At 50.7% G+C, this 26,778-nt stretch overlaps 1 protein-coding gene across 1 annotated transcript in view; it reads left to right on the top strand.

Moving 5' to 3' along the window:
• The window catches only part of LOC106592863 (voltage-dependent T-type calcium channel subunit alpha-1H), a 72,334-nt gene that overhangs the window by 8,640 nt on the left and 36,916 nt on the right, over positions 1-26,778 (top strand). Inside the window, exons 7-8 of the mRNA XM_045712369.2 lie at positions 2,892-2,976; positions 7,158-7,363. Coding sequence (XP_045568325.2) covers positions 2,892-2,976; positions 7,158-7,363 — 291 coding nt within the window. The remainder of the gene's footprint in view (positions 1-2,891; positions 2,977-7,157; positions 7,364-26,778) is intronic.

Genomic DNA, 26,778 nt, shown 5'->3' on the forward strand with positions numbered 1-26,778 from the left:
CTTCATCCATCCCTCCCTTCATCCATCCATCTCTCCCTCCCTCGCTCCCTTCATCCATCCCTCCCTTCATCCCTCCCTTCATCCCTCCCTTCATCCATCCCTTCATCCCTCCCTTCATCCATCCCTCCCTTCATCCATCCCTTCATCCATCCCTTCATCCCTCCCTTCATCCATCCATCCCTCCATCCCTCCCTTCCTCCCTTCATCCCTCCCTTCATCCATCCCTTCCTCCCTCCCTTCATCCCTCCATCCCTCCCTTCATCCCTCCCTCCCTCCATCCCTCCCTTCATCCATCCCTCCCTTCATCCCTCCCTCCCTTCATCCATCCCTCCCTCCATCCCTCCATCCCTCCCTTCATCCCTCCCTTCATCCCTCCCTTCATCCATCCCTCCATCCATCCCTCCCTTCATCCCTCCCTTCACCCTCCCTTCATCCATCCCTCCATCCCTCCCTTCATCCATCCCTCCCTCCATCCATACATCTCTACCTCATCCCTCCCTCCCTTCATCCATCCCTCCCTCCATCCCTCCCTCCCTTCATCCATCCCTCCCTCCATCCATACATCTCTACCTCATCCCTCCCTTCATCCATCCCTCCATCCCTCCCTTCATCCATCCCTCCCTTCATCCATCCATCCCTCCATCCCTCCCTTCATCCATCCATCCATCCCTCCCTCCATCCCTCCCTTCATCCATCCCTCCTTCCATCCATACATCTCTACCTCATCCCTCCCTTCATCCATCCCTCCCTCCATCCATCCCTTCATCCCTCCCTTCATCCATCCATCCCTCCATCCCTCCCTCCCTTCATCCATCCCTCCATCCCTCCCTTCATCCATACAGCTCTACCTCATCCCTCCCTTCATCCCTCCATCCCTTCATCCATCTCTCCCTTCATCCCTCCCTCCCTTCATCCATCCCTCCCTTCATACATCTCTACCTCATCCCTCCATCCCTTCATCCATCCCTCCCTTCATCCATCTCTCCCTCCATCCATCCCTCCCTCCCTTCATCCATCCCTCCCTTCATCCATCTCTACCTCATCCCTCCCTTCATCCATCTCTCCATCCATCCCTCCCTTCATCCATCCATCTCTCCCTCCATCCCTCCCTTCATCCATCCATCTCTCCCTCCATCCCTCCCTTCATCCATCCATCTCTCCCTCCATCCCTCCCTTCATCCATCCATCTCTCCCTCCATCCCTCCCTTCATCTCTCCCTCCATCCATCCCACACACACCCACCCAGTCCCGCTGGCCCAGGAGCTTGTTTGATACTGGTTGTCCAGCTGTTGTTGTTTCCTGTTTTCATCTGAACATCACAGACACACAGCTACACCTCTGGGACCTGATCTATTTCACACACACACACACACACACACACACACACACACACACACACACACACACACACACACACACACAGAATACACGGACTTTTGCCTCTCTCCGTCTTTCTCTCTCGCTCTTGGTGATAATGTTGAATATGGTGGTGATAATGATGAATATGGGGTGATAATGATGAATATGGGGTGATAATGATGAATATGGTGGCGATAATGATGAATATGGGGTGATAATGATAGATATGGGGGAAAATGATGAATATGGGGTGATAATGATGAGTATTGGGTGATAATGATGCATATGGGCTGATAATGATGAATATGGGGGCGATAATGATGAATATGGGGTGATAATGATGAATATGGTGGTGACAATGATGAATATGGGGGTGATAATGATGAATATGGTGGTGATAATGATGAATATGGTGGTGATAATGATGAATATGGTGGTGATAATGATGAATATGGGGGTGATAATGATGAATATGGAGGTGATAATGATGAATATGGTGGTGATAATGATGAATATGGGGGTGATATTGATGAATATGGTGGTGATATTGATGAATATGGGGGTGATAATGATGAATATGGGGGTGATAATGATGAATATGGTGGTGATAATGACGAATATGGTGGTGATAATGATGGATATGGTGGTGATAATGATGAATATGGGGTGATAATGATGAATATGGTGGCGATAATGATGAATATGGGGTGATAATGATGAATATGGGGGAAAATGATGAATATGGGGTGATAATGATGAGTATTGGGTGATAATGATGCATATGGGCTGATAATGATGAATATGGGGTGATAATGATGAATATGGTGATAATGATGAATATGGGGGCGATAATGATGAATATGGGGTGATAATGATGAATGTGGAGGTGATAATGATGAATATGGTGGTGACAATGATGAATATGGGGGTGATAATGACGAATATGGTGGTGATAATGATGAATATGGTGGTGATAATGATGAATATGGTGGTGATAATGATGAATATGGGGGTGATAATGATGAATATGGAGGTGATAATGATGAATATGGTGGTGATAATGATGAATATGGGGGTGATATTGATGAATATGGTGGTGATATTGATGAATATGGGGGTGATAATGATGAATATGGGGGTGATAATGATGAATATGGTGGTGATAATGACGAATATGGTGGTGATAATGATGGATATGGTGGTGATAATGATGAATATGGGGGTGATAATGATGAATATGGGGGTGATAATGATGAATATGGGGGTGATAATGATGAATATGGTGGTGATAATGATGAATATGGGGGTGATAATGATGAATATGGGGGTGATAATGATGAATATGGTGGTGATAATGACAAATATGGTGGTGATAATGATGGATATGGTGGTGATAATGACGAATATGGTGATGATGATGAATATGGTTGTGATGGTGATAATGATGATTATGGTTGTGATAATGATGAATACGGTGGTGATAATGATGAATATGGTGGTGGTGGTGATGACGATGATGGTATCTTCATCAGGGTGATGCTAACAGGTCAGAGGCCGACGATGAGAAACTGTCGACTTTAGAAGAGGAGGAGAAGATGAAGGAGCTGTATTCAACAGGTACGGTCACACACACACACACACACACACACACACACACACACACACACACACACACACACACACACACACACACACACACACACACACACACACACACACACATGCGCACGTGGGCACCAGGGCTATGGGTCAATTCCAATTCAGTTTGAAATTCCAATTCAAATCTTGAATTCACTTATGGAATTGGAATTGATTTGAATTAGACTGTTTGGACTTCTTGAATTGGATTTGAATTGAAATTCCATATTTGACATTTCCCATTTAATGGAATTAACTTCTTATTGGTACGTGGGACGGTAGCGTCCCACCTGGCCAACATCCGGAGAAAATGCAGAGCGCCAAATTCAAATAAAATTACTATAAATATTAATCTTTCATGAAATCCCAAGTGTAATACATCAAAATAAAGCTTAACTTGTTGTTAATCCAGCCGCCGTGTCGAATTTCAAAAAGGCTTTACGGCGAAAGCAAAACGTGATTATCTGAGAACAGCGCTCAGCACACAAAACATTACAATCAGTTACCAGCCAAGTAGATTAGTCACGAAAGTCAGAAATAGCAATAAAATGAATCACTTACCTTTTGATGATCTTCGTATGGTTGCACTCACAAGACTCCCAGTTACACAATAAATGTTTGTTTTGTTCTATAAAGTCCTTCTTTATATCCAAAAACCTCCATTTTGTTGGTGCGTTTTGTTCAGTAATCCAATGGCTCAAATGCGGTCACAACAGACAGACGAAAATTCCAAATAGTACGGGTAAAGTTCGTAGAAACATGTCTAACGATGTTTACAATCAATCCTTAGGTTGTTTTTAAACTAAATAAATAAATAAATAAATAATCGACAATATTTCAACCGGACATTAGTGTCGTCCTTATAAAAGAAAAACACAAAAGGCGCGCTCTCACACTAGATCCACATACACCAAGTTAGTCGATGAGTCGATGTACCAGGTGTACGAGGTAATAACATGGCTATATACAGGGAGTACCAGTACTGAGTCGATGTACCAGGGGTACGAGGTAATAACATGGCTATATACAGTGAGTACCAGTACTGAGTCGATGTACCAGGTGTACGAGGTAATAACATGGCTATATACAGGGAGTACCAGTACTGAGTCGATGTACCAGGGGTACGAGGCAATAACATGGCTATATACAGGGAGTACCAGTACTGAGTCGATGTACCAGGGGTACGAGGTAATTGAGGTAGATATGTACATAGATGTACAGCTTCTACCCCTAACAGGATCGTCAAAACTGCAACAGGACAGGCAATAAACAGTAGCAGCAGCGTAAGTGATGAGTCAAAAAGTGCAAAAAAGTGTCAATGCAGATAGTCTGGGTAGCTATTAACTTTTTAACTAACTACTGATCTGTCTTATGACTTGGGGGTAGAAGCTTTTCAGGGTCCTGTTGGTTCTAGACCTTTAACCTGTCTGATGGCTTGGGGGTAGGTTGGTTCCAGTCCTTTAACCTGTCTGATGGCTTGGGGGTAGGTTGGTTACAGACCTTTAACCTGTCTGTCTGATGGCTTGGGGGTAGGTTGGTTCCAGTCCTTTAACCTGTCTGATGGCTTGGGGGTAGGTTGGTTACAGACCTTTAACCTGTCTGATGGCTTGGGGGTAGGTTGGTTACAGACCTTTAACCTGTCTGTCTGATGGCTTGGGGGTAGGTTGGTTCTAGACCTTTAACCTGTCTGATGGCTTGGGGGTAGGTTGGTTACAGACCTTTAACCTGTCTGTCTGATGGCTTGGGGGTAGGTTGGTTCCAGTCCTTTAACCTGTCTGATGGCTTGGGGGTAGGTTGGTTCCAGTCCTTTAACCTGTCTGATGGCTTGGGGGTAGGTTGGTTCCAGACCTTTAACCTGTCTGTCTGATGGCTTGGGGGTAGGTTGGTTCTAGACCTTTAACCTGTCTGATGGCTTGGGGGTAGGTTGGTTACAGACCTTTAACCTGTCTGTCTGATGGCTTGGGGGTAGGTTGGTTACAGACCTTTAACCTGTCTGATGGCTTGGGGGTAGGTTGGTTCCAGTCCTTTAACCTGTCTGATGGCTTGGGGGTAGGTTGGTTACAGACCTTTAACCTGTCTGTCTGATGGCTTGGGGGTAGGAATGGTTACAGACCTTTAACCTGTCTGATGGCTTGGGAGTAGGTTGGTTCGAGACCTTTAACCTGTCTGATGGCTTGGGGGTAGGTTGGTTCCAGACCTTTAACCTGTTAGGGCTAGGGGGCAGCATTGACACGGCTGGATAAAAAACATACCCGATTTAATCTGGTTACCACTCCTACTCAGTAACTAGAATATGCATATACTTATTACATATGGATAGAAAACACCCTAAATTTTCTAAAACTGTTTGAATGGTGTCTGTGAGTATAACAGAACTCAAATGGCAGGTCAAAACCTGAGAGATTCCTTTACAGGAAGTGGCCTGTCTGACCATTTCTGGAACTTCTTTGCCATCTCTATCATTTACTAAGGATCTCTGCTCTAACGTGACACTTCCCACGTCGTCCATAGGCTCTCAGAGCCCGGGAAAAAAGAGAATGTCGTCATTCCAGCCCCAGGCTGAAACACATTATCGCCTTTCTCAAGTGGCCCATCAAGAGACACTAGCTTATGCGCGTGACCCCGACCGCCCCCGCCTTTGGGATTTTTTCCTCTGTTTGCCGAAAAGGAGATTCCCTGTCGGAATTTTATCGCTTTTCTACGAGAAAAATGACGTAAAAATTGATTTTAAACAGCGGTTGACATGCTTCGACGTACGGCAATGGAATACTTTGAATTTTATTGTCAGGAATTGCGCCAAGCGCGCGACACTTCTTTACTATTTCGGATAGTGTCTGGAACGCACGAACAAAACGCCGCTATTCGGATATAACGATGGATTATTTTGGACCAAACCAACATTTGTTATTGAAGTAGACGTCCTGGGTGTGCATTCTGACGAAGACAACAAAAGGTAATGACATTTTTATAATAGTAAATATGATTATGGTGAGTGCTAAACTTGCCGGGTGTCTAAATAGCGAGCCCGTGATGCCTGGGCTATGTACTTAGAATATTGCAAAATGTGCTTTCACCAAAAAGCTATTTTAAAATCGGACATATCGAGTGCATAGAGGAGGTCTGTATCTATAATTCTTAAAATAATTGTTATGCTTTTTGTGAACGTTTATCGTGAGTAATTTAGTAAAATGTTAGCGAATTCCCCGTAAGTTTGCGGGGGGTATGCTAGTTCTGAACGTCACATGCTAATGTAAAAAGCTGGTTTTTGATATAAATATGAACTTGATTGAACAAAACATGCATGTATTGTATAACATAATGTCCTAGGGTTGTCATCTGATGAAGATCATCAAAGGTGAGTGCTGCATTTAGCTGTCTTCTGGGTTTTGGTGACATTATATGCTGGCTTGAAAAATGGGTGTCTGATTATTTCTGGCTTGGTACTCTGCTGACATAATCTAATGTTTTGCTTTCGTTGTAAAGCCTTTTTGAAATCGGACAGTGTGGTTAGATTAACGAGAGTCTTATCTTTAAATGGCTGTAAAATAGTCATATGTTTGAGAAATTGAAGTAATATGATTTTGAAGATTTTGAAAATCGCGCCACAGGATGGCAGTGGCTGTTACGTAGGTGGGACGAATTCGTCCCGCCGGTCCCATAGAGGTTAACCAGTCTGTCTTATGGATTGGTGGTAGAAACTTTTCAGGGTCCTGCTGGTTCTGGACTTCGTGCCTTTATTCTGTCTGTCTTATGACTTGGAGGGTAGAAGCTTTTCAGGGTCCTGCTGGTTCCGAACTTGGTGCCTTTATTCTGTCTGTATTTTGACTTGGAGGGTAGAAGCTTTTCAGGGTACTGCTGGTTCCGGACTTGGTGTCTTTAACCTGTCTGTCTTTTGACTTGGAGGGTAGAAGCTTTTCAGGGTCCTGCTGGTTCCGGACTTGGTGCCTTTATTTTGTCTGTCTTTTGACTTGGAGGGTAGAAGTTTTTCAGGGTACTGCTGGTTCCGGACTTGGTGTCTTTAACCTGTCTATCTTTTGACTTGGAGGGTAGAAGCTTTTCAGGGTACTACTGGTTCCGGACTTGGTCCCTTTATGCTGTGTATTATTCACTGTTCTCATAGTTAAAACACACCGTGACCTCTGATCTCTAACCCACTACAGAGTTGAAGCTCCAGGCGATGATGTTGACCCCTAACGGCCTTCTGAACCCCCGTGCCTCCATGCCCCTCCCGCCCCTCCCGTCCCCGCGGCAACGTCCGCCGCTCATCCTGCACACCTTGGCCACGCCCACGACTCGCGACAGCCATTCACGACGGGGCAGCGCGGTCTCTACGGATACAAGCAACACCCTGGACCCCAGGTCACCGGTGAGTCGTACAGACATGCGCGCACACACACACACACACACACACACACACACACACACACACACACACACACACACACACACACACACACACACACACACACACACACACACACACACTCTAGACCAGTGTTTCTCTCCTCGAGGAGCCCCAGACTGTGGTGCTCTGAACTGATTCACCTCGTCAGGGGCTTGGTGACCAGTTGAATCAGGTGCTGTGGAATAGAACAGCTGGGGGTCCCAGAGGTCCCAGAGGAGAGGTTAGACTACCACTATTCTATAACATGGAACAGCTGGGGGTCCCAGAGGTCCCAGAGGAGAGGTTAGACTACAACTATTCTATAACATGGAACAGCTGGGGGTCCCAGAGGTCCCAGAGGAGAGGTTAGACTACCACTATTCTATAACATGGAACAGCTGGGGGTCCCAGAGGTCCCAGAGGAGAGGTTCGACTACCACTGTTCTATAACATGGAACGGCTGGGGGTCCCAGAGGTCCCAGAGGAGAGGTTAGACTACCACTATTCTATAACATGGAACAGCTGGGGGTCCCAGAGGTCCCAGAGGAGAGGTTAGACTACCACTATTCTATAACATGGAACAGCTGGGGGTCCCAGAGGTCCCAAAGGAGAGGTTCGACTACCACTGTTCTATAACATGGAACGGCTGGGGGTCCCAGAGGTCCCAGAGGAGAGGTTAGACTACCACTATTCTATAACATGGAACAGCTGGGGGTCCCAGAGGTCCCAGAGGAGAGGTTCGACTACCACTGTTCTATAACATGGAACGGCTGGGGGTCCCAGAGGTCCCAGAGGAGAGGTTAGACTACCACTATTCTATAACATGGAACAGCTGGGGGTCCCAGAGGTCCCAGAGGAGAGGTTCGACTACAACTGTTCTATAACACGGAACGGCTGGGGGTCCCAGAGGTCCCAGAGGAGAGGTTCGACTACCACTGTTCTATAACACGGAACGGCTGGGGGTCCCAGAGGTCCCAGAGGAGAGGTTAGACTACCACTATTCTATAACATGGAACAGCTGGGGGTCCCAGAGGTCCCAGAGGAGAGGTTCGACTACAACTGTTCTATAACACGGAACGGCTGGGGGTCCCAGAGGTCCCAGAGGAGAGGTTCGACTACCACTGTTCTATAACACGGAACGGCTGGGGGTCCCAGAGGTCCCAGAGGAGAGGTTAGACTACCACTATTCTATAACATGAAACAGCTGGGGGTCCCAGAGGTCCCAGAGGAGAGGTTAGACTACCACTATTCTATAACATGAAACAGCTGGGGGTCCCAGAGGTCCCAGGGGAGAGGTTAGACTACCACTATTCTATAACATGGAACAGCTGGGGGTCCCAGAGGTCCCAGAGGAGAGGTTAGACTACCACTATTCTATAACATGGAACGGCTGGGGGTCCCAGAGGTCCCAAAGGAGAGGTTAGACTACCACTATTCTATAACATGGAACAGCTGGGGGTCCCAGAGGTCCCAGAGGAGAGGTTCGACTAACACTGTTCTATAACATGGAACAGCTGGGGGTCCCAGAGGTCCCAGAGGAGAGGTTAGACTACCACTATTCTATAACATGGAACAGCTGGGGGTCCCAGAGTTCCCAGAGGAGAGGTTAGACTACCACTATTCTATAACATGGAACAGCTGGGGGTCCCAGAGGTCCCAAAGGAGAGGTTAGACTACCACTATTCTATAACATGGAACAGCTGGGGGTCCAAGAGGTCCCAAAGCAGAGGTTCGACTACCACTGTTATATAACATGGAACGGCTGGGGGTCCCAGAGGTCCCAGAGGAGAGATTAGACTACCACTATTCTATAACATGGAACAGCTGGAGGTCCCAGAGGAGAGATTAGACTACCACTATTCTATAACATGGAACGGCTGGGGGTCCCAGAGGACCCAGAGGAGAGGTTAGACTACCACTATTCTATAACATGGATCGGCTGGGGGTCCCAGAGGTCCCAGAGGAGAGGTTCGACTACCACTGTTCTATAACATGGAACGGCTGGGGGTCCCAGAGGTCCCAGAGGAGAGGTTAGACTACCATTATTCTATAACATGGAACAGCTGGGGGTCCCAGAAGTCCCAGAGGAGAGGTTAGACTACCACTATTCTATAACATGGAACAGCTGGGGGTCCCAGAGGTCCCAGAGGAGAGGTTCGACAACCACTGTTCTATAACATGGAACGGCTGGGGGTCCCAGAGGTCCCAGAGGAGAGGTTAGACTACCACTATTCTATAACATGGAACAGCTGGGGGTCCCAGAGGTCCCAGAGGAGAGGTTAGACTACCACTATTCTATAACATTGAACGGCTGGGGGTCCCAGAGGTCCCAGAGGAGAGGTTAGACTACCACTATTCTATAACATGGAACAGCTGGGGGTCCCAGAGGTCCCAGAGGAGAGGTTCGACTACCACTGTTCTATAACATGGAACGGCTGGGGGTCCCAGAGGAGAGGTTAGACTACCACTATTCTATAACATGGAACAGCTGGGGGTCCCAGAGGTCCCAGAGGAGAGGTTAGACTACCACTATTCTATAACATGGAACAGCTGGGGGTCCCAGAGGTCCCAGAGGAGAGGTTAGACGACCACTATTCTATAACATGGAACAGCTGGGGGTCCCAGAGGTTCCAGAGGAGAGGTTCGACTACCACTGTTCTATAACATGGAACGGCTGGGGGTCCCAGAGGTCCCAAAGGAGAGGTTCGACTACCACTGTTCTATAACATGGAACGGCTGGGGGTCCCAGAGGTCCCAGAGGAGAGGTTATTCTATAACATGGAACAGCTGGAGGTCCCAGAGGAGAGATTAGACTACCACTATTCTATAACATGGAACGGCTGGGGGTCCCAGAGGACCCAGAGGAGAGGTTAGACTACCACTATTCTATAACATGGATCGGCTGGGGGTCCCAGAGGTCCCAGAGGAGAGGTTCGACTACCACTGTTCTATAACATGGAACGGCTGGGGGTCCCAGAGGTCCCAGAGGAGAGGTTAGACTACCACTATTCTATAACATGGAACGGCTGGGGATCCCAGAGGTCCCAGAGGAGAGGTTAGACTACCACTATTCTATAACATGGAACAGCTGGGGGTTCCAGAGTTCCCAGAGGAGAGGTTCGACTACCACTGTTTTATAACATGGAACGGCTGGGGGTCCCAAAGGTCCCAGAGGAGAGGTTAGACTACCACTATTCTATAACATGGAACAGCTGGGGGTCCCAGAGGTCCCAGAGGAGAGGTTCGACTACCACTGTTCTATAACATGGAACGGCTGGGGGTCCCAGAGGAGAGGTTCGACTACCACTGTTCTATAACATGGAACAGCTGGGGGTCCCAGAGGTCCCAGAGGAGAGGTTAGACTACCACTATTCTATAACATGGAACGGCTGGGGGTCCCAGAGGTCCCAGAGGAGAGGTTAGACTACAACTATTCTATAACATGGAACAGCTGGGGGTCCCAGAGGTCCCAGAGGAGAGGTTAGACTACCACTATTCTATAACATGGAACAGCTGGGGGTCCCAGAGGTCCCAGAGGAGAGGTTCGACTAACACTGTTCTATAACATGGAACGGCTGGGGGTCCCAGAGGTCCCAGAGGAGAGGTTAGACTACCACTATTCTATAACATGGAACAGCTGGGGGTCCCAGAGGTCCCAGAGGAGAGGTTCGACTACCACTGTTCTATAACATGGAACGGCTGGGGGTCCCAGAGGTCCTAGAGGAGAGGTTAGACTACCACTATTCTATAACATGGAACGGCTGGGGGTCCCAGAGGTTCCAGAGGAGAGGTTAGACTACCACTATTCTATAACATGGAACGGCTGGGGGTCCCAGAGGTCCCAGAGGAGAGGTTAGACTACCACTATTCTATAACATGGAACGGCTGGGGGTCCCAGAGGTCCCAGAGGAGAGGTTAGACTACCACTATTCTATAACATGGAACGGCTGGGGGTCCCAGAGGTCCCAGAGGAGAGGTTAGACTACCACTATTCTATAACATGGAACGGCTGGGGGTCCCAGAGGTTCCAGAGGAGAGGTTAGACTACCACTATTCTATAACATGGAACGGCTGGGGGTCCCAGAGGTCCCAGAGGAGAGGTTAGACTACCACTATTCTATAACATGGAACAGCTGGGGGTCCCAGAGGTCCCAGAGGAGAGGTTCGACTACCACTGTTCTATAACATGGAACGGCTGGGGGTCCCAGAGGTCCCAGAGGAGAGGTTAGACTACCACTATTCTATAACATGGAACAGCTGGGGGTCCCAGAGGTCCCAGAGGAGAGGTTAGACTACCACTATTCTATAACATGGAACAGCTGGGGGTCCCAGAGGTCCCAGAGGAGAGGTTAGACGACCACTATTCTATAACATCGAACAGCTGGGGGTCCCAGAGGTCCCAGAGGAGAGGTTAGACTACCACTGTTCTATAACATGGAACGGCTGGGGGTCCCAGAGGTCCCAGAGGAGAGGTTCGACTACCACTGTTCTATAACATGAAACAGCTGGGGGTCCCAGAGGAGAGGTTAGACGACCACTATTCTATAACATGGAACAGCTGGGGGTCCCAGAGGACCCAGAGGAGAGGTTAGACTACCACTGTTCTATAACATGAAACAGCTGGGGGTCCCAGAGGAGAGGTTAGACGACCACTATTCTATAACATGGAACAGCTGGGGGTCCCAGAGGACCCAGAGGAGAGGTTAGACTACCACTGTTCTATAACATGGAACAGCTGGGGGTCCCAGAGGTCCCAGAGGAGAGGTTCGACTACCACTGTTCTATAACATGGAACGGCTGGGGGTCCCAGAGGTCCCAGAGGAGAGGTTAGACTACCACTGTTCTATAACATGGAACGGCTGGGGGTCCCAGAGGTCCCAGAGGAGAGGTTCGACTACCACTGTTCTATAACATGGAACGGCTGGGGGTCCCAGAGGTCCCAGAGGAGAGGTTCGACTACCACTGTTCTATAACATGGAACGGCTGGGGGGTCCCAGAGGTCCCAGAGGAGAGGTTAGACTACCACTATTCTATAACATGGAACGGCTGGGGGTCCCAGAGGTCCCAGAGGAGAGGTTAGACTACCACTATAATATAACATGGAACGGCTGAGGGTCCCAGAGTTCCCAGAGGAGAGGTTAGACTACCACTATTCTATAACATGGAACAGCTGGAGGTCCCAGAGGAGAGATTAGACTACCACTATTCTATAACATGGAACGGCTGGGGGTCCCAGAGGACCCAGAGGAGAGGTTAGACTACCACTATTCTATAACATGGATCGGCTGGGGGTCCCAGAGGTCCCAGAGGAGAGGTATGACTACCACTGTTCTATAACATGGAACGGCTGGGGGTCCCAGAGGTCCCAGAGGAGAGGTTAGACTACCATTATTCTATAACATGGAACAGCTGGGGGTCCCAGAGGTCCCAGAGGAGAGGTTCGACTACCACTGTTCTATAACATGGAACGGCTGGGGGTCCCGGAGGTCCCAGAGGAGAGGTTAGACTACCACTATTCTATAACATGGAACAGCTTGGGGTCCCAGAGGTCCCAGAGGAGAGGTTCGACTACCACTGTTCTATAACATGGAACGGCTGGGGGTCCCAGAGGTCCCTTAGGAGAGGTTAGACTACCACTATTCTATAACATGGAACAGCTGGGGGTCCCAGAGGTCCCAGAGGAGAGGTTAGACTACCACTATTCTATAACATTGAACGGCTGGGGGTCCCAGAGGTCCCAGAGGAGAGGTTAGACTACCACTATTCTATAACATGGAACAGCTGGGGGTCCCAGAGGTCCCAGAGGAGAGGTTCGACTACCACTGTTCTATAACATGGAACGGCTGGGGGTCCCAGAGGAGAGGTTAGACTACCACTATTCTATAACATGGAACAGCTGGGGGTCCCAGAGGTCCCAGAGGAGAGGTTAGACTACCACTATTCTATAACATGGAACAGCTGGGGGTCCCAGAGGTCCCAGAGGAGAGGTTAGACGACCACTATTCTATAACATGGAACAGCTGGGGGTCCCAGAGGTTCCAGAGGAGAGGTTCGACTACCACTGTTCTATAACATGGAACGGCTGGGGGTCCCAGAGGTCCCAGAGGAGAGGTTAGACGACCACTATTCTATAACATGGAACAGCTGGGGGTCCCAGAGGTCCCAAAGGAGAGGTTCGACTACCACTGTTCTATAACATGGAACGGCTGGGGGTCCCAGAGGTCCCAGAGGAGAGGTTATTCTATAACATGGAACAGCTGGAGGTCCCAGAGGAGAGATTAGACTACCACTATTCTATAACATGGAACGGCTGGGGGTCCCAGAGGACCCAGAGGAGAGGTTAGACTACCACTATTCTATAACATGGATCGGCTGGGGGTCCCAGAGGTCCCAGAGGAGAGGTTCGACTACCACTGTTCTATAACATGGAACGGCTGGGGGTCCCAGAGGTCCCAGAGGAGAGGTTAGACTACCACTGTTCTATAACATGGAACAGCTGGGGGTTCCAGAGGTCCCAGAGGAGAGGTTCGACTACCACTATTCTATAACATGGAACAGCTGGGGGTCCCAGAGGTCCCAGAGGAGAGGTTCGACTACCACTGTTCTATAACATGGAACGGCTGGGGGTCCCAGAGGAGAGGTTCGACTACCACTGTTCTATAACATGGAACAGCTGGGGGTCCCAGAGGTCCCAGAGGAGAGGTTAGACTACCACTATTCTATAACATGGAACGGCTGGGGGTCCCAGAGGTCCCAGAGGAGAGGTTAGACTACAACTATTCTATAACATGGAACAGCTGGGGGTCCCAGAGGTCCCAGAGGAGAGGTTAGACTACCACTATTCTATAACATGGAACAGCTGGGGGTCCCAGAGGTCCCAGAGGAGAGGTTCGACTAACACTGTTCTATAACATGGAACGGCTGGGGGTCCCAGAGGTCCCAGAGGAGAGGTTAGACTACCACTATTCTATAACATGGAACAGCTGGGGGTCCCAGAGGTCCCAGAGGAGAGGTTCGACTACCACTGTTCTATAACATGGAACGGCTGGGGGTCCCAGAGGTCCTAGAGGAGAGGTTAGACTACCACTATTCTATAACATGGAACGGCTGGGGGTCCCAGAGGTTCCAGAGGAGAGGTTAGACTACCACTATTCTATAACATGGAACGGCTGGGGGTCCCAGAGGTCCCAGAGGAGAGGTTAGACTACCACTATTCTATAACATGGAACGGCTGGGGGTCCCAGAGGTCCCAGAGGAGAGGTTAGACTACCACTATTCTATAACATGGAACGGCTGGGGGTCCCAGAGGTCCCAGAGGAGAGGTTAGACTACCACTATTCTATAACATGGAACGGCTGGGGGTCCCAGAGGTTCCAGAGGAGAGGTTAGACTACCACTATTCTATAACATGGAACGGCTGGGGGTCCCAGAGGTCCCAGAGGAGAGGTTAGACTACCACTATTCTATAACATGGAACAGCTGGGGGTCCCAGAGGTCCCAGAGGAGAGGTTCGACTACCACTGTTCTATAACATGGAACGGCTGGGGGTCCCAGAGGTCCCAGAGGAGAGGTTAGACTACCACTATTCTATAACATGGAACAGCTGGGGGTCCCAGAGGTCCCAGAGGAGAGGTTAGACTACCACTATTCTATAACATGGAACAGCTGGGGGTCCCAGAGGTCCCAGAGGAGAGGTTAGACGACCACTATTCTATAACATCGAACAGCTGGGGGTCCCAGAGGTCCCAGAGGAGAGGTTAGACTACCACTGTTCTATAACATGGAACGGCTGGGGGTCCCAGAGGTCCCAGAGGAGAGGTTCGACTACCACTGTTCTATAACATGAAACAGCTGGGGGTCCCAGAGGAGAGGTTAGACGACCACTATTCTATAACATGGAACAGCTGGGGGTCCCAGAGGACCCAGAGGAGAGGTTAGACTACCACTGTTCTATAACATGAAACAGCTGGGGGTCCCAGAGGAGAGGTTAGACGACCACTATTCTATAACATGGAACAGCTGGGGGTCCCAGAGGACCCAGAGGAGAGGTTAGACTACCACTGTTCTATAACATGGAACAGCTGGGGGTCCCAGAGGTCCCAGAGGAGAGGTTCGACTACCACTGTTCTATAACATGGAACGGCTGGGGGTCCCAGAGGTCCCAGAGGAGAGGTTAGACTACCACTGTTCTATAACATGGAACGGCTGGGGGTCCCAGAGGTCCCAGAGGAGAGGTTCGACTACCACTGTTCTATAACATGGAACGGCTGGGGGTCCCAGAGGTCCCAGAGGAGAGGTTCGACTACCACTGTTCTATAACATGGAACGGCTGGGGGGTCCCAGAGGTCCCAGAGGAGAGGTTAGACTACCACTATTCTATAACATGGAACGGCTGGGGGTCCCAGAGGTCCCAGAGGAGAGGTTAGACTACCACTATAATATAACATGGAACGGCTGAGGGTCCCAGAGTTCCCAGAGGAGAGGTTAGACTACCACTATTCTATAACATGGAACAGCTGGAGGTCCCAGAGGAGAGATTAGACTACCACTATTCTATAACATGGAACGGCTGGGGGTCCCAGAGGACCCAGAGGAGAGGTTAGACTACCACTATTCTATAACATGGATCGGCTGGGGGTCCCAGAGGTCCCAGAGGAGAGGTATGACTACCACTGTTCTATAACATGGAACGGCTGGGGGTCCCAGAGGTCCCAGAGGAGAGGTTAGACTACCATTATTCTATAACATGGAACAGCTGGGGGTCCCAGAGGTCCCAGAGGAGAGGTTCGACTACCACTGTTCTATAACATGGAACGGCTGGGGGTCCCGGAGGTCCCAGAGGAGAGGTTAGACTACCACTATTCTATAACATGGAACAGCTTGGGGTCCCAGAGGTCCCAGAGGAGAGGTTCGACTACCACTGTTCTATAACATGGAACGGCTGGGGGTCCCAGAGGTCCCTTAGGAGAGGTTAGACTACCACTATTCTATAACATGGAACAGCTGGGGGTCCCAGAGGTCCCAGAGGAGAGGTTAGACTACCACTATTCTATAACATGGAACAGCTGGGGGTCCCAGAGGAGAGGTTAGACTACCACTATTCTATAACATGGAACAGCTGGGGGTCCCAGAGGTCCCAAAGGAGAGGTTCGACTACCACTGTTCTATAACATGGAACGGCTGGGGGTCCCAGAGGTCCCAGAGGAGAGGTTAGACTACCACTATTCTATAACATGGAACAGCTGGAGGTCCCAGAGGAGAGATTAGACTACCACTATTCTATAACATGGAACGGCTGAGGGGTCCCAGAGGACCCAGAGGAGAGGTTAGACTACCACTATTCTATAACATGGATCGGCTGGGGGTCCCAGAGGTCCCAGAGGAGAGGTTCGACTACCACTGTTCTATAACATGGAACGGCTGGGGGTCCCAGAGGTCCCAGAGGAGAGGTTAGACTACCATTATTCTATAACATGGAACAGCTGGGGGTCCCAGAGGTCCCAGAGGAGAGGTTAGAATACCACTATTCTATAACATGGAACAGCTGGGGGTCCCAGAGGTCCCAGAGGAGAGGTTCGACAACCACTGTTCTATAACATGGAACGGCTGGGGGTCCCAGAGGTCCCAGAGGAGAGGTTAGACTACCACTATTCTATAACATGGAACAGCTGGGGGTCCCAGAGGTCCCAGAGGAGAGGTTAGACTACCACTATTCTATAACATGGAACGGCTGGGGGTCCCAGAGGTCCCAGAGGAGAGGTTAGACTACCACTATTCTATAACATGGAACAGCTGGGGGTCCCAGAGGTCCCAGAGGAGAGGTTCGACTACCACTGTTCTATAACATGGAACGGCTGGGGGTCCCAGAGGTCCCAGAGGAGAGGTTAGACTACCACTATTCTATAACATGGAACAGCTGGGGGTCCCAGAGGTCCCAGAGGAGAGGTTAGACTACCACTATTCTATAACATGGAACAGCTGGCGGTCCCAGAGGTCCCAGAGGAGAGGTTAGACGACCACTATTCTATAACATGGAACAGCTGGGGGTCCCAGAGGTCCCAGAGGAGAGGTTCGACTACCACTGTTCTATAACATGGAACGGCTGGGGGTCCCAGAGGTCCCAGAGGAGAGGTTAGACTACCACTATTCTATAACATGGAACAGCTGGGTGTCCCAGAGGTCCCAGAGGAGAGGTTAGACTACCACTATTCTATACCATGGAACGGCTGGGGGTCCCAGAGGTCCCAGAGGAGAGGTTAGACTACCACTATTCTATAACATGGAACGGCTGGGGGTCCCAGAGGTCCCAGAGGAGACGTTCGACTACCACTGTTCTATAACATGGAACGGATGGGGGTCCCAGAGGTCCCAGAGGAGAGGTTCGACTACCACTGTTCTATAACATGGAACGGCTGGGGGTCCCAGAGGTCCCAGAGGAGAGGTTAGACTACCACTATTCTATAACATGGAATAGCTGGGGGTCCCAGAGGTCCCAGAGGAGAGGTTCGACTACCACTGTTCTATAACATGGAACGGCTGGGGGTCCCAGAGGTCCCAGAGGAGAGGTTAGACTACCACTATTCTATAACATGGAACAGCTGGAGGTCCCAGAGGAGAGGTTAGACTACCACTATTCTATAACCAGGAACGGCTGGGGGTCCCAGAGGTTCCAGAGGAGAGGTTAGAATACCACTATTCTATAACATGGAACGGCTGGGGGTCCCAGAGGTCCCAGAGGAGAGGTTAGACTACCACTGTTCTATAACATGGAACGGCTGGGGGTCCCAGAGGTCCCAGAGGAGAGGTTCGACTACCACTGTTCTATAACATGGAACGGCTGGGGGTCCCAGAGGTCCCAGAGGAGAGGTTAGACTACCACTATTCTATAACATGGAACAGCTGGGTGTCCCAGAGGTCCCAGAGGAGAGGTTAGACTACCACTATTCTATAACATGGAACGGCTGGGGGTCCCTGAGGTCCCAGAAGAGAGGTTAGACTACCACTATTCTATAACATGAAACAGCTGGGGGTCCCAGAGGTCCCAGAGTAGAGGTTCGACTACCACTGTTCTATAACATGGAACGGCTGGGGGGTCCCAGAGGTCCCAGAGGAGAGGTTAGACTACCACTATTCTATAACATGGAACGGCTGGGGGTCCCAGAGGTCCCAGAGGAGAGGTTAGACTACCACTATTCTATAACATGGAACGGCTGGGGGTCCCAGAGGTCCCAGAGGAGAGGTTCGACTACCACTGTTCTATAACATGGAACGGATGGGGGTCCCAGAGGAGAGGTTAGACTTCCAGTATTCTATAACATGGAACAGCTGGGGGTCCCAGAGGACCCAGAGGAGAGGTTAGACTACCACTGTTCTATAACATGGAACGGCTGGGGGTCCCAGAGGTCCCAGAGGAGAGGTTAGACTACCACTGTTCTATAACATGGAACGGCTGGGGGTCCCAGAGGTCCCAGAGTTCCCAGAGGAGAGGTTCGACTACCACTGTTCTATAACATGGAACGGCTGGGGGTCCCAGAGGTCCCAGAGGAGAGGTTAGACTACCACTATTCTATAACATGGAACGGCTGGGGGTCCCAGACGTCCCAGAGGAGAGGTTAGACTACAACTATTCTATAACATGGAACAGCTGGGGGTCCCAGAGGTCCCAGAGGAGAGGTTAGACTACCACTATTCTATAACATGGAACAGCTGGGGGTCCCAGAGGTCCCAGAGGAGAGGTTAGACTACCACTATTCTATAACATGGAACAGCTGGGGGTCCCAGAGGTCCCAGAGGAGAGGTTCGACTACCACTATTCTATAACATGGAATGGCTGGGGGTCCCAGAGGTCCCAGAGGAGAGGTTAGACTACCACTATTCTATAACATGGAACGGCTGGGGGTCCCAGAGGTCCCAGAGGAGAGGTTCGACTACCACTGTTCTATAACATGGAACGGCTGGGGGTCCCAGAGGTCCCAGAGGAGAGGTTAGACTACCACTATTCTATAACATGGAACAGCTGGGGGTCCCAGAGGTCCCAGAGGAGAGGTTAGACTACCACTATTCTATAACATGGAACAGCTGGGGGTCCCAGAGGTCCCAGAGGAGAGGTTAGACTACCACTATTCTATAACATGGAACAGCTGGGGGTCCCAGAGGTCCCAGAGGAGAGGTTAGACTACCACTATTCTATAACATGGAACAGCTGGGGGTCCCAGAGGTCCCAGAGGAGAGGTTCGACTACCACTGTTCTATAACATGGAACGGCTGGGGGTCCCAGAGGTCCCAGAGGAGAGGTTCGACTACCACTGTTCTATAACATGGAACGGCTGGGGGTCCCAGAGGTCCCAGAGGAGAGGTTAGACTACCACTATTCTATAACATGGAACAGCTGGGGGTCCCAGAGGTCCCAGAGGAGAGGTTCGACTACCACTGTTCTATAACATGGAACGGCTGGGGGTCCCAGAGGTCCCAAAGGAGAGGTTAGACTACCACTATTCTATAACATGGAACAGCTGGAGGTCCCAGAGGAGAGGTTAGACTACCACTATTCTATAACATGGAATGGCTGGGGGTCCCAGAGGTCCCAGAGGAGAGGTTAGACTACCACTATTCTATAACATGGAACGGCTGGGGGTCCCAGAGGTCCCAGAGGAGAGGTTCGACTACCACTGTTCTATAACATGGAACGGCTGGGGTTCCCAGAGGTCCCAGAGGAGAGGTTAGACTACCACTATTCTATAACATGGAACAGCTGGGGGTCCCAGAGGTCCCAGAGGAGAGGTTAGACTACCACTATTCTATAACATGGAACAGCTGGGGGTCCCAGAGGTCCCAGAGGAGAGGTTAGACTACCACTATTCTATAACATGGAACAGCTGGGGGTCCCAGAGGTCCCAGAGGAGAGGTTCGACTACCACTGTTCTATAACATGGAACGGCTGGGGGTCCCAGAGGTCCCAGAGGAGAGGTTCGACTACCACTGTTCTATAACATGGAACGGCTGGGGGTCCCAGAGGTCCCAGAGGAGAGGTTCGACTACCACTGTTCTATAACATGGAACGGCTGGGGGTCCCAGAGGTCCCAGAGGAGAGGTTAGACTACCACTATTCTATAACATGGAACGGCTGGGGGTCCCAGAGGTCCCAGAGGAGAGGTTCGACTACCACTGTTCTATAACATGGAACGGCTGGGGGTCCCAGAGGTCCCAGAGGAGAGGTTAGACTACCACTATTCCATAACATGGAACAGCTGGGGGTCCCAGAGGTCCCAGAGGAGAGGTTAGACTACCACTATTCTATAACATGGAACAGCTGGGGGTCCCAGAGGTCCCAGAGGAGAGGTTAGACTACCACTATTCTATAACATGGAACAGCTGGGGGTCCCAGAGGTCCCAGAGGAGAGGTTCGACTACCACTGTTCTATAACATGGAACGGCTGGGGGTCCCAGAGGTCCCAGAGGAGAGGTTCGACTACCACTGTTCTATAACATGGAACGGCTGGGGGTCCCAGAGGTCCCAGAGGAGAGGTTAGACTACCACTATTCTATAACATGGAACAGCTGGGGGTCCCAGAGGTCCCAGAGGAGAGGTTCGACTACCACTGTTCTATAACATGGAACGGCTGGGGGTCCCAGAGGTACCAAAGGAGAGGTTAGACTACCACTATTCTATAACATGGAACAGCTGGAGGTCCCAGAGGAGAGGTTAGACTACCACTATTCTATAACATGGAATGGCTGGGGGTCCCAGAGGTCCCAGAGGAGAGGTTAGACTACCACTATTCTATAACATGGAACGGCTGGGGGTCCCAGAGGTCCCAGAGGAGAGGTTCGACTACCACTGTTCTATAACATGGAACGGCTGGGGGTCCCAGAGGTCCCAGAGGAGAGGTTAGACTACCACTATTCTATAACATGGAACAGCTGGGGGTCCCAGAGGTCCCAGAGGAGAGGTTAGACTACCACTATTCTATAACATGGAACAGCTGGGGGTCCCAGAGGTCCCAGAGGAGAGGTTAGACTACCACTATTCTATAACATGGAACAGCTGGGGGTCCCAGAGGTCCCAGAGGAGAGGTTCGACAACCACTGTTCTATAACATGGAACGCCTGGGGGTCCCAGAGGTCCCAGAGGAGAGGTTAGACTACCACTATTCTATAACATGGAACAGCTGGGGGTCCCAGAGGTCCCAGAGGAGAGGTTCGACTACCACTGTTCTATAACATGGAACGGCTGGGGGTCCCAGAGGTCCCAGAGGAGAGGTTAGACTACCACTATTCTATAACATGGAACAGCTGGAGGTCCCAGAGGAGAGGTTAGACTACCACTATTCTATAACATGGAACGGCTGGGGGTCCCAGAGGTCCCAGAGGAGAGGTTAGACTACCACTATTCTATAACATGGAACGGCTGGGGGTCCCAGAGGTTCCAGAGGAGAGGTTAGACTACCACTATTCTATAACATGGAACGGCTGGGGATCCCAGAGGTCCCAGAGGAGAGGTTAGACTACCACTATTCTATAACATGGAACAGCTGGGGGTCCCAGAGGTCCCAGAGGAGAGGTTCGACTACCACTGTTCTATAACATGGAACGGCTGGGGGTCCCAGAGGTCCCAGAGGAGAGGTTAGACTACCACTGTTCTATAACATGGAACGGCTGGGGGTCCCAGAGGTCCCAGAGGAGAGGTTCGACTACCACTGTTCTATAACATGGAACGGCTGGGGGTCCCAGAGGTCCCAGAGGAGAGGTTAGACTACCACTATTCTATAACATGGAACAGCTGGGGGTCCCAGAGGTCCCAGAGGAGAGGTTAGACTACCACTATTCTATAACATGGAACGGCTGGGGGTCCCTGAGGTCCCAGAAGAGAGGTTAGACTACCACTATTCTATAACATGAAACAGCTGGGGGTCCCAGAGGTCCCAGAGGAGAGGTTCGACTACCACTGTTCTATAACATGGAACGGCTGGGGGGTCCCAGAGGTCCCAGAGGAGAGGTTAGACTACCACTATTCTATAACATGGAACGGCTGGGGGTCCCAGAGGTCCCAGAGGAGAGGTTAGACTACCACTATTCTATAACATGGAACTGCTGGGGGTCCCAGAGGTCCCAGAGGAGAGGTTCGACTACCACTGTTCTATAACATGGAACGGATGGGGGTCCCAGAGGTCCCAGAGGAGAGGTTAGACTTCCAGTATTCTATAACATGGAACAGCTGGGGGTCCCAGAGGACCCAGAGGAGAGGTTAGACTACCACTGTTCTATAACATGGAACTGCTGGGGGTCCCAGAGGTCCCAGAGGAGAGGTTAGACTACCACTGTTCTATAACATGGAACGGCTGGGGGTCCCAGAGGTCCCAGAGTTCCCAGAGGAGAGGTTCGACTACCACTGTTCTATAACATGGAACGGCTGGGGGTCCCAGAGGTCCCAGAGGAGAGGTTAGACTACCACTATTCTATAACATGGAACAGCTGGGGGTCCCAGAGGTCCCAGAGGAGAGGTTAGACTACCACTATTCTATAACATGGAACAGCTGGGGGTCCCAGAGGTCCCAGAGGAGAGGTTAGACTACCACTATTCTATAACATGGAACAGCTGGGGGTCCCAGAGGTCCCAGAGGAGAGGTTCGACTACCACTGTTCTATAACATGGAACGGCTGGGGGTCCCAGAGGTCCCAGAGGAGAGGTTAGACTACCACTATTCTATAACATGGAACAGCTGGGGGTCCCAGAGGTCCCAGAGGAGAGGTTAGACTACCACTGTTCTATAACATGGAACGGCTGGGGGTCCCAGAGGTCCCAGAGGAGAGGTTCGACTACCACTGTTCTATAACATGGAACGGCTGGGGGTCCCAGAGGTCCCAGAGGAGAGGTTAGACTACCACTATTCTATAACATGGAACAGCTGGGGGTCCCAGAGGTCCCAGAGGAGAGGTTCGACTACCACTGTTCTATAACATGGAACGGCTGGGGGTCCCAGAGGTCCCAGAGGAGAGGTTAGACTACCACTATTCTATAACATGGAACAGCTGGAGGTCCCAGAGGAGAGGTTAGACTACCACTATTCTATAACATGGAATGGCTGGGGGTCCCAGAGGTCCCAGAGGAGAGGTTAGACTACCACTATTCTATAACATGGAACGGCTGGGGGTCCCAGAGGTCCCAGAGGAGAGGTTCGACTACCACTGTTCTATAACATGGAACGGCTGGGGGTCCCAGAGGTCCCAGAGGAGAGGTTAGACTACCACTATTCTATAACATGGAACAGCTGGGGGTCCCAGAGGTCCCAGAGGAGAGGTTAGACTACCACTATTCTATAACATGGAACAGCTGGGGGTCCCAGAGGTCCCAGAGGAGAGGTTAGACTACCACTATTCTATAACATGGAACAGCTGGGGGTCCCAGAGGTCCCAGAGGAGAGGTTAGACTACCACTATTCTATAACATGGAACAGCTGGGGGTCCCAGAGGTCCCAGAGGAGAGGTTCGACAACCACTGTTCTATAACATGGAACGGCTGGGGGTCCCAGAGGTCCCAGAGGAGAGGTTAGACTACCACTATTCTATAACATGGAACAGCTGGGGGTCCCAGAGGTCCCAGAGGAGAGGTTCGACTACCACTGTTCTATAACATGGAACGGCTGGGGGTCCCAGAGGTCCCAGAGGAGAGGTTAGACTACCACTATTCTATAACATGGAACAGCTGGAGGTCCCAGAGGAGAGGTTAGACTACCACTATTCTATAACATGGAACGGCTGGGGGTCCCAGAGGTCCCAGAGGAGAGGTTAGACTACCACTATTCTATAACATGGAACGGCTGGGGGTCCCAGAGGTTCCAGAGGAGAGGTTAGACTACCACTATTCTATAACATGGAACGGCTGGGGATCCCAGAGGTCCCAGAGGAGAGGTTAGACTACCACTATTCTATAACATGGAACAGCTGGGGGTCCCAGAGGTCCCAGAGGAGAGGTTCGACTACCACTGTTCTATAACATGGAACGGCTGGGGGTCCCAGAGGTCCCAGAGGAGAGGTTAGACTACCACTATTCTATAACATGGAACAGCTGGGGGTCCCAGAGGTCCCAGAGGAGAGGTTAGACTACCACTATTCTATAACATGGAACAGCAGGGGGTCCCAGAGGTCCCAGAGGAGAGGTTAGACTACCACTATTCTATAACATGGAACAGCTGGGGGTCCCAGAGGTCCCAGAGGAGAGGTTCGACTACCACTGTTCTATAACATGGAACGGCTGGGGGTCCCAGAGGTCCCAGAGGAGAGGTTAGACTACCACTATTCTATAACATGGAACAGCTGGAGGTCCCAGAGGAGAGGTTAGACTACCACTATTCTATAACATGGAACGGCTGGGGGTCCCAGAGGTCCCAGAGGAGAGGTTAGACTACCACTATTCTATAACATGGAACGGCTGGGGGTCCCAGAGGTTCCAGAGGAGAGGTTAGACTACCACTATTCTATAACATGGAACGGCTGGGGATCCCAGAGGTCCCAGAGGAGAGGTTAGACTACCACTATTCTATAACATGGAACAGCTGGGGGTCCCAGAGGTCCCAGAGGAGAGGTTCGACTACCACTGTTCTATAACATGGAACGGCTGGGGGTCCCAGAGGTCCCAGAGGAGAGGTTAGACTACCACTGTTCTATAACATGGAACGGCTGGGGGTCCCAGAGGTCCCAGAGGAGAGGTTCGACTACCACTGTTCTATAACATGGAACGGCTGGGGGTCCCAGAGGTCCCAGAGGAGAGGTTAGACTACCACTATTCTATAACATGGAACAGCTGGGGGTCCCAGAGGTCCCAGAGGAGAGGTTAGACTACCACTATTCTATAACATGGAACGGCTGGGGGTCCCTGAGGTCCCAGAAGAGAGGTTAGACTACCACTATTCTATAACATGAAACAGCTGGGGGTCCCAGAGGTCCCAGAGGAGAGGTTCGACTACCACTGTTCTATAACATGGAACGGCTGGGGGGTCCCAGAGGTCCCAGAGGAGAGGTTAGACTACCACTATTCTATAACATGGAACGGCTGGGGGTCCCAGAGGTCCCAGAGGAGAGGTTAGACTACCACTATTCTATAACATGGAACTGCTGGGGGTCCCAGAGGTCCCAGAGGAGAGGTTCGACTACCACTGTTCTATAACATGGAACGGATGGGGGTCCCAGAGGTCCCAGAGGAGAGGTTAGACTTCCAGTATTCTATAACATGGAACAGCTGGGGGTCCCAGAGGACCCAGAGGAGAGGTTAGACTACCACTGTTCTATAACATGGAACTGCTGGGGGTCCCAGAGGTCCCAGAGGAGAGGTTAGACTACCACTGTTCTATAACATGGAACGGCTGGGGGTCCCAGAGGTCCCAGAGGAGAGGTTAGACTACCACTATTCTATAACATGGAACGGCTGGGGGTCCCAGACGTCCCAGAGGAGAGGTTAGACTACAACTATTCTATAACATGGAACAGCTGGGGGTCCCAGAGGTCCCAGAGGAGAGGTTAGACTACCACTATTCTATAACATGGAACAGCTGGGGGTCCCAGAGGTCCCAGAGGAGAGGTTAGACTACCACTATTCTATAACATGGAACAGCTGGGGGTCCCAGAGGTCCCAGAGGAGAGGTTCGACTACCACTGTTCTATAACATGGAACGGCTGGGGGTCCCAGAGGTCCCAGAGGAGAGGTTAGACTACCACTATTCTATAACATGGAACAGCTGGGGGTCCCAGAGGTCCCAGAGGAGAGGTTAGACTACCACTGTTCTATAACATGGAACGGCTGGGGGTCCCAGAGGTCCCAGAGGAGAGGTTCGACTACCACTGTTCTATAACATGGAACGGCTGGGGGTCCCAGAGGTCCCAGAGGAGAGGTTAGACTACCACTATTCTATAACATGGAACAGCTGGGGGTCCCAGAGGTCCCAGAGGAGAGGTTCGACTACCACTGTTCTATAACATGGAACGGCTGGGGGTCCCAGAGGTCCCAGAGGAGAGGTTAGACTACCACTATTCTATAACATGGAACAGCTGGAGGTCCCAGAGGAGAGGTTAGACTACCACTATTCTATAACATGGAATGGCTGGGGGTCCCAGAGGTCCCAGAGGAGAGGTTAGACTACCACTATTCTATAACATGGAACGGCTGGGGGTCCCAGAGGTCCCAGAGGAGAGGTTCGACTACCACTGTTCTATAACATGGAACGGCTGGGGGTCCCAGAGGTCCCAGAGGAGAGGTTAGACTACCACTATTCTATAACATGGAACAGCTGGGGGTCCCAGAGGTCCCAGAGGAGAGGTTAGACTACCACTATTCTATAACATGGAACAGCTGGGGGTCCCAGAGGTCCCAGAGGAGAGGTTAGACTACCACTATTCTATAACAT

This window comes from Salmo salar, chromosome 02 (assembly GCF_965601325.2).
Source record: "Salmo salar chromosome 02, fSalSal1, whole genome shotgun sequence".
Lineage (NCBI taxonomy): Eukaryota > Metazoa > Chordata > Actinopteri > Salmoniformes > Salmonidae > Salmo > Salmo salar.